Source organism: Rana temporaria, chromosome 3 (assembly GCF_905171775.1).
Source record: "Rana temporaria chromosome 3, aRanTem1.1, whole genome shotgun sequence".
Lineage (NCBI taxonomy): Eukaryota > Metazoa > Chordata > Amphibia > Anura > Ranidae > Rana > Rana temporaria.
In genome coordinates this window covers 359868092-359877006 of record NC_053491.1, presented here as the reverse complement: position 1 = coordinate 359877006, position 8915 = coordinate 359868092, and the positions used below count along the sequence as shown (strand labels likewise).

The following is an 8915-nucleotide window of genomic DNA, read 5'->3' as shown; positions in this document are numbered from 1 at the left end:
TGTGGGAAATCGCACAATTTAATTCCCGCATGTCAGTCCCGACTTTGTGGGGTGATTTCAGAGACATCTGTGCGGGTTTCTGCACAGATGTCAATAGAAATCACACCCTGAAATCACCAAAAGTAGTACAGAAACTACTTTTGGTAATCAATGTGACGCCACAAATGCAGCGTCGCACTGATTTGGATGGTGCCATTGCTGGCATGTGCTGCCGATTTGGCATGCGATTTGACATGTCAAATCACATGCTAAATCACTCCAATGTGAACCAGGGCTCAGTATGAGAGCACTGAAAGCTGGAAATTGTGACAGTGCCTGGCAGGCAAGAGGTTAAATGATAGGTTGAGGGTGAGGGAGAAGGGGAGAGTCTGATCACAGCTCACTTACTTGCACAGTTCCACTCCCAGCAGGAGGCTCACTGGCTGTCCGCATCTTCATGTTGTGACATTGTGATTTGCGACTGCCCGCACATTCCCTTCACACACACGGGCTGCATCGAGTGTGGACGGGCACAGAGAGACAGGGGCGGGAGAAGGCTGAACTGATCGTTTCCCATTGGTGAAGAGGAACAGAACAGAACACTCTCAGCCCTGTGACAGGTGCAGCTAACATCCCTGTCACAGGACACATCGCTGGATCACAGCTGCAGCGTGGGATGGAGGGATCACTGCATTCTTTCACTGCAATTCAGCCGCAAATCCAGCCCTGTTAAACCCCCTTGTGGGAGCCGCTCGATCAGTAGCACTCAGCCAGTTTCGTGAACTGCACATGCGCAGTTCTGAGCGGGCCGCACGGCGGCCCTTTTACAGAGAATTAAAGTGGCCTGGGGGGAAATCTCCACTCTGCCCCCTGCCCCAGCCTGCCCCTGCCCATGCAGCTACTGTGTCAGGTCTAGGGTTGGTGGAAGGAATCACTAGCAGAGTGCAGGGATCAGATAACTGACACTCTTGGAAGTGTTGGTTTCTGAACAAACTTTGGAAGTTAATTCTTACTCATCAGATAAGTATTAGGCAGTGTGGGCAGCAACAGAGGCATGTAGGCTGGTGCTGTCTACTTTCTCCACTGAAGGGGGTGCTCAACCCCAGTGGCATTGCAGAGGGAGAGCAAGTCAAGAGGAACATGGTTCCTCAATGGTTTCCTGGGTCACGGGGTCAGCTATCCCATTGGATGCTGCCGCCCCATGTGACTCTAGGTCAAGTAGAGTTTATTTAGGACCCTGGCTCCCATGCTTGGCATACATTTCGTGAGAGTGTAGTGTAGGGACAGGTCACCCATCTGTCCCGGACAGCATTAGTAGTAGGGAGAGGTTCCAGACAAGTAGGGAAAGAGCAGGGACACGCTCTGTTTGGGTCCAGATTGGCCAGACCGCATTCCAAACCTCGGGACAGACGCTGTTGGTGCACCTGAGACCTACTGATACATTTTTTGCTGCAGCATTCTGTAAGTGCGCCCGTTTAGGATTGTCCGCCCACCAGGTAGTTGTGCTTTGTTGTGCTTTCGCTTTAATACAGTTCTGTTTCTGAAACCGGACTCTGTGTGCACCTCCCCACAGGCAAGTATATACCTTTTACTTCACAGGGATTGTTCCTTGAGAAGCGACAGAGGCAGAACACAGAGGGCCGGCATGACAGCAAAGCAACTATCAATTTTCAAAGGATAACACAGTGATGGCAGCCTCCAGTTTACAACAGATTTCTTCAATCATGCTGAAGAGCCCTGATTAAAAAAACTATATCGAAATCCACATTTTTGTGGCCTCCCCTAAGACAGGATGGGGGAACCGCTAGTGCAAATAAATAGACATTTTGGTAAATGAGTCTTGACATTGTCCCATGCTAATGGGACAATTCCAATCACCACACTCCACCACGGACATGGAGCGGCTTCCTGATGCTGTAAGAAAGTTCTCCTATACAGGAGATTCTTCTGAGAATTACCCCTAGAGCCAATTGCTCTCAGTGCAATATTTTTAGAAACGTCGAACATATCTGGACTGTCGACTGTTCCACATGCCGCGCTTGGAATGGAAATGGTGGTAAAAGTTTCGAATTGCCAAACGTTCCACTTCCAACCCGGCTTGTAGTATCCTGAGAGAGAAAAAGAGACCATGGGGTCAGATTAAGGGAAATAATAACTCGGTTTATGTAAAAGAACAATTATTTTGATTTTCAGAAATGTATCTAAGGAACCATCTATTATTGTTTTCATTTATACAGGTCATGGTATAGCTAGCAGTAGTCACATTCAACTAGACACATTCTGTAACGTTGAAGACATTTCACCCCGTATCCAAGCAGGTCTTCTAATAGACAAAGGTGTCACTTCGATGAGTGAAATGGTGAAATATTTCCAGCATAACGAATTACATCCAGCTGAATGTCACTTTTCTGCTGGCTCAGTTGTGTTTATTCATCAACATGCAAGACCAGACTTTCTCCATTATTTCCTGTTTCCTGCTCTGGCATATAAAATGCTCTATTGCTTTTACTACCTCTATAAGCCTTAAAAAATGTGAAATATTCAAAATATTTCTTAAATGTGTGCACAAAAAAAAGAAGACAATGCTGCAGCTGAACTGAACACGTGTTGTCAGCCTAGGAAAGGAAATACCCATGGATACAATTCTTTTTTTATGATTTAGCTGAAAGCATGTCATAAAAAAATTACAGAAACACGTGCAGCAACAAATCGCCATGATGTAGACCTGCCCTTTGTGGAAGTCGACATGCTAGTGTTACAAATTTCAGAGCCTCGCTTGTATTATCCACCCATATCACTAGATCAGAATTTAAGGCCCCATTACCGGTCCAGGAGCTCCCAGTCTTCTCCTCCCCATCGCTCCCGAAATTCTTCTGTGTTCATCCCTCCAATACGTTCTAGGTCCGACTTGTATATTCCCAGCAGTCCAAAACCATTTACCTCCCAAAAACCTGCAAAGAAAATGTAAAGATATAATTTCTTGAGAACTGTCTATAAACTGTATCTAAATATCCAAAATCCCCCAAAATCCTTGTTAGGAAATGATCACCTAATCTCCAGAGTACAGAGACTGATATGGCTGACTCTGTGTTCTCTGTACAACACTGTGGAATAGATCAGTGCTATATAAATGTATAATAATACTTTGTGACTGCAGTGGGAACATTAGATTGTAATCTCCTCTGGTGCAGACACTAATGTCAATGACTGTCAGAACTGTATAAGTGTAAAATAATAATATTGTGTGACTGCGGTAGAGACATTAAGGCCGCGTACACACGACCGAACATGTCTGCTGAAACTGGTCCGCTGTGTACAAGCATCAGACCGAAATCTCCAAGCGGACATGTCCGCTGAAAACGGTCGTCTGTACGGGGCCTAAAATGTAAGAACCACTGCTGCATAAATTCACAGCTTTGTGGAATATATTAGAACTACAGTATATAAATGCAAAATAATAATAAATAGTGTGTGACTGTGGTGGAGAGATTGCAGTGTAAGCGCTTCTGGTGAAGAGACTAATGTGAATGGCACAGTGTTCTCTGTACACTGCTGTGGAGTTTGTCAGAGCTACTGTATATAAACATAAAACAATAATAGTGTGTGACTGCAGTGGAGACATTAAAGAGGAGTTTCACGCTCCTCCCCAAGAAAAAATAAATAAATCAGCAGCTACAAATACTGTAGCTGCTGACTTTTGGTATAAGAACACTTACAGTACCTGTCCAGGGATACAGCGATGTCCTCACCCTAGCCGATTCTTCAATCAGCTTTGGGTACAGGCACTGGAATCTTAAGTAAGGGAAACAGGAAGTGAAGCCTTGTGGCTTCACAGACTATTTCCTACTGCGCATTCGCGAGTCACACTGCGCCTAGTGAATGGTCCCATAGACTTATGGGACCCGTGACGTGTCTCAGAAAACGGCAGGAGAAGGAGGGGGCCGAATTTCCATCTGAGATCGCAGCGGCGATCTGAGCCAGAAGTGGGAGCGGGTACCTGTTGTCAAAATCAGTGGAGCTTCCCCTTTTGGGTGGAGCTTCCCCTTTTGGGTGGAGCTCCATTTTAAAGTATAAGTTCCACTGGTGCAGAGATTTACGTGACTAGCTCCATGTTCTCTGAATAGCACTGTGGAATATGCAAGAGCTATAAAAATGTATAATAATAATAGTAGGTAACTAAGATGGGGACATTTGGAGGGCAAGCTTTTCTGGTGCAGAGACTGATTTTTTTTTCAAATTATATAGCATATTTCAAACTATTACTCGGAATAACTTAGAATTTACAACTTGTCCAACTGGACAAATGATCCACCTTATGTTTTCTGAGATCATTAGGGATATCAATTGACATTTAACAGTGGGAGATATTCAGACACAACACATTCCCTGATATCTCACATTTCACCCTCACCTTCAGGCCAGGTTGGAGTTGCACCACAGTTCAGTCTCATGATCATGGGAGCGTACACCATTTTGCTTTCGATGGTGTGTGTGCGTATTAAGTGGATGATGGATGGAGGAAAATGCATGTGAAGGTCACACAGGAAGAGGATGCTGTGTGGATTCTGAAAGAGAGGACAGTCTTCCATAAAATCCTGCTTTATAAAATGACATTGTTTGGATTTACTAAATTTAGAAGCAAGTCTATGACCTTGTAAGACTTCTCCAAATAATCGTGAGACAGGGAAAAAGAGAATAAAAAAAGAAGAAATAAAAAAAAGAAAGAATGCTACAGAGGAGATCTGGAAAAGTATAGTACGGTAGTTCAATCAAAAAATTGAAGGTTCTAGAAAAGGAAAAATATAATCATGAATGCATATACTTAAAGGGGTTTTCCAGCCATTTTTTAAGTTTATTAAAAGTCAGCAGCTACAAAAAGTGTAGCTGCTGGCTTTTAATAAACAGACACTTACCTGCTCCACGGCTCCAGCGACGCGCCAGCCGGGGCTCCGCTCCTCGCCCCCCCTCTTTATTCCTAGTGTGGGCACCCGGCAGTGACAGCTTTCGGCTTCACGGCCGGGCACCCACTGCGCATGCGCGAGCGGCGCTGTCCAGTTGGACAGGCGCACGCCTACAGGGAGGGGCTGTGAAAAGGCGATTAAGCTAATCGCCTTTCCAGCCCCTCAGCGGAAGGAGGAAGTGGGACAGGAAGTCCCCTTCTCCTGAAGCCCCCACTCCCCCCCCCCCAAAAAAATTACATGCCAAATGTGGCATGTAAGGGGGCGAGGAGTGGGTTAGGCGGAAGTTTCATTTTTAGGTGGAACTCCGCTTTAAATCCGTAGGATTGCAAGAAGTCCACACAGGAATCAATCAACCTGATATAGCATTTGTGAACATCTCCATGAAGGTATGGTGGCTGGCTGCTCCAGATGTCCAACAGGGTGTTCCAGATGATTGTTTTTTTGACAGTAGTAGGATGCCGGTGCGTAACGAGTTTTTGACAAAAATGGTGGTGTCAGAAGTTTATAGTTATATTTTCTATCTACGGCTGTATCTTGTTCATTTTTTAATGTATGGATATACTAAAAACTGATTTCTTGCTAAATAAAGAATTTGTTAAAAAAAATAGCCATGTCATCAGGATAAGTTTTGCTTTGTTTCTGTAATAAAATATAACAAATAAAAATACCAGGACAGCACAACCCCCCCAAATTACCCCTTTTTGGAAAGTAGACAAACTCCACGGCACTGTATTGAGGGTATTAAAACATGGAGCCTGGCAATGGTGCACTGAATACATTACTGTGCACGTTAAAAATGGAGGGGGGGGCGTGGCTTGCGGCTGATTGAGTGCTAGCTCCACCGAGAATCTAAGCTTTTCTCTTGTTCCTGCTATCCTTATACATCCGATTTACTCCTAACCTGCTCTGGAGAGATTCCTTCCTCACTCTACGATCTGGCAGCAGACATGTCCCGCAAGGGGGTAAAAGACTCTCTGCCTGCAGCAGAGCATGCGGGAAAGATGGCGCCCGGACCCAGCGCTCAGCTAAGGAGGCGGCCATGAGGATGTTTGGCGATTCTCTGGAATTTACTGACCAGGGACCCCTTGCCAGAGGATCCAAAGGCTGCATGGCCAGAGGACTCAGAGACTGCCTCATGGGACACAGTGATTACACCAGCCCCTGATAATACTGCCATGGCTTTAGCAGGCCAGGAGCTGCATGCCCCTGAACCGACTCTTAGGCCTCGTACACACGACCGAGAATCTCGTTGTAAAAGAAACATTGTTTTCCTCGACGAGTTCCTTGTCAGGCTTGTCGAGAATCTTGTCAAGCTTTCTTTGCGTACACACTGTCAAGACAAAATCTCGTCGTTCTCAAACGCAGTGATGTACAACACGTACGACAGCACTATAAAGGGGGAGTTCTATTCCACTGGCGCCACCCTTGGGGCTGCTTTTGCTAATCTCATGTTACTGCGTGTTAAGTAAAAGTTTGGTGAGAGACGATTTGCGCTTTTCAGTCTGTTACAGCTTGACGAATGTGCTATCTCCATTAAGACCGCTACTTTTACCGAAGGTGCGCTCCCGTCTCATACTTTATTCTGAGCATGCGCGGGTTTCTAAGCATACACACGAACGTGTTTCTCGTCGTAAACCAGCCCGACGAGAAACACGGCGAGGAAATTGAGACTCCTGACGAGAAAAAAGAGAACTTGTTCTCTTTTTTTCTCATCGAGGTCCACGACAGTTTTCTCAACGAAAAACATACACACGACCGTTTTCCTCAGGAAAAAAGATCTGCCACCAAGTTTCTTGATGGATTTTGTCGAGGAAAACGGTCGTATGTACAAGGCCTTAGAGACATTGATGTCGTGCCATTGTGCCATTGTAGAGAGAAGTTTACCATATGCAATCGATTATCACAGGCCACTCAGCCCGTTTGGAAGACATGGAGAACATATAGAGACGCAAAAGTGTCCGTGCGGTGGGCATACTGGAGAAGGCAGAGGGGGGAAATCCTGTGGAATTTATGGAAAACTGTCTCCTTAACACATTTGGCAAAGACTCTTTTTCTCCCAATGTTTGCTGTGGAAAGGGCTCATAGAGTCCCACCCAGGTCGCCTAAACCTGGAGAGTCTCCTAGGCCATTCCTATTTAAATTGCTTAATTTCAAGGATCAGGATGCCATACTATATCAGGCCAGAACCAGAGGAGCCCTTATGAAGATAGATAATGTTCGCATATCATTCTACCCCGATTTCTCTGCTGACCTACAGCGACACAGGGCCAAGTTTACTGAAGTAAAGAAGCATCTCCGCAAATAGAATTTCACATAGGGTGAGACTCGAAAAATTTGAATATCGTGCAAAAGTTCATTTATTTCACTAATGCAACTTAAAAGGTGAACCTAATATATGAGATAGACTCATTACATGCAAAGCAAGATAGTTCAAGCCTTGATTTGTCATAATTGTGATGATTATGGCTTACAGCTTATGAAAACCCCAAATCCACAATCTCAGAAAATTAGAATATTACATGCAATCAATAAAACAAGGATTGTACATAGAACAATATCAGACCTCTGAAAAGTATAAGCATGCATATGTACTCAGTACTTGGTTTGGGCCCCTTTTGCAGCAATTACTACCTCAATACGGCGTAACATGGAAGCTATCAGCCTGTGGCACTGCTGAGGTGTTATGGAAGACCAGGATGCTTCAATTGCAGCCTTCAGCTCTTCTGCATTGTTCGGTTTAATGTCTTATCTTTCTCTTGGCAATGCCCCATAGATTCTCTATGGAGTTCAGGTCAGGTGAGTTGGTTGGCCAATCAAGCACAATAATCCCACTGTCATTGAACCAGGTTTTGGTGCTTTTGGTAGTGTGGGCAGGTGCCAAGTCCTCCTGGAAAATGAAGTCAGCATCCCCATAGAGCTCGTCTGCGGGAGAAAGCATGAAGTGCTCTAAAATCTCCTGGTAGACGGCTGCGTTGACCCTGGACTTAATGAAGCACAGTGGACCAACATCAGCAGATGACATGGCTCCCCAAATCATCACAGACTGTGGAAACTTCACACTGGGCTTTATGCATCTTGCAGTGTGTGCCTCTCTATTCTTCCTCCATACTCTGGCTCCTTGGTTTCCAATTGAGATGCAAAATTTGCTCTCATCAGAAAAGAGGACTTTGGACCACTGAGCAACAGACCAGGTCTGTTTTTCTTTAGCCGAGGTAAGACGTTGTTTGTTGTTCAGGAGTGGCTTGAAACGAGGAATACGACATTTGAAGCCCATGTCCAGGATCCGTCTGTGTTTTTTGTTGTCCTATGTCTAATGTGTGTAGGGGGCTGGGTGATGGAGTGAAGCGGGCGGCATTTTTCTCTATGGTAAAGGCCCACAAACCTGCTGTGGTGTGCTTACAGGAAACACACTTACAAGCTAACTATATATCTACACTTAAGCATCGCAGTTATTCTGCCCAGTTCCACTCCACTCATACAGTTTACTCAAGGGGTGTCAGCATACTCATTCTGCATGCTGTCTCCCTTCAGTTACTACACTCCCTGGTTGATGATCAAGGATGGCACATTTTTTTATTATGCAAACTAGCAGGGCTGCCATTTATTATTGCAAATATCTATGTCCCTCCACCCTTCTCATTAGACAGCCTAAAATGTCTAGCACAATTTATAATCTCCTACTCCAACATCCCTATTTGGGCGATCGGAGATTATAACAATGTTATGGATAAGCAGATGGATACATTTTCACCCAGAGCTAGTGGCAATCCTCAGCCGGGGGACCTACCCCCTTTGCTTGATTCCTTGCAGAAATAGGCCTGGGAGATGTGTGACCAGAATTCGTAATGTGCACTGCTTTTCTTGCTTTTTCACAACCTACAAATGCCTCTCTCGCATAGATATATGTCTGGTCAACAATTTGGCACATCAGCTGACTGACTCCGTGACGTACACTCAATGCAACATCTCAGACCA

General features: G+C 45.0%; 1 protein-coding gene across 1 annotated transcript in view; it reads right to left on the bottom strand.

Moving 5' to 3' along the window:
- Nucleotides 1-599: 599 nt before the first annotated feature.
- Nucleotides 600-8915, bottom strand: part of B4GALNT3 (beta-1,4-N-acetyl-galactosaminyltransferase 3) — a 98435-nt gene continuing 90119 nt past the window's right edge. Inside the window, exons 18-20 of the mRNA XM_040345266.1 lie at nt 4391-4544; nt 2804-2930; nt 600-2087 (exon numbers count right to left, since the gene is read on the bottom strand). Of these exons, the coding sequence (XP_040201200.1) occupies nt 1970-2087; nt 2804-2930; nt 4391-4544 (399 nt within the window). The 3' untranslated portion in view covers nt 600-1969. The remainder of the gene's footprint in view (nt 2088-2803; nt 2931-4390; nt 4545-8915) is intronic.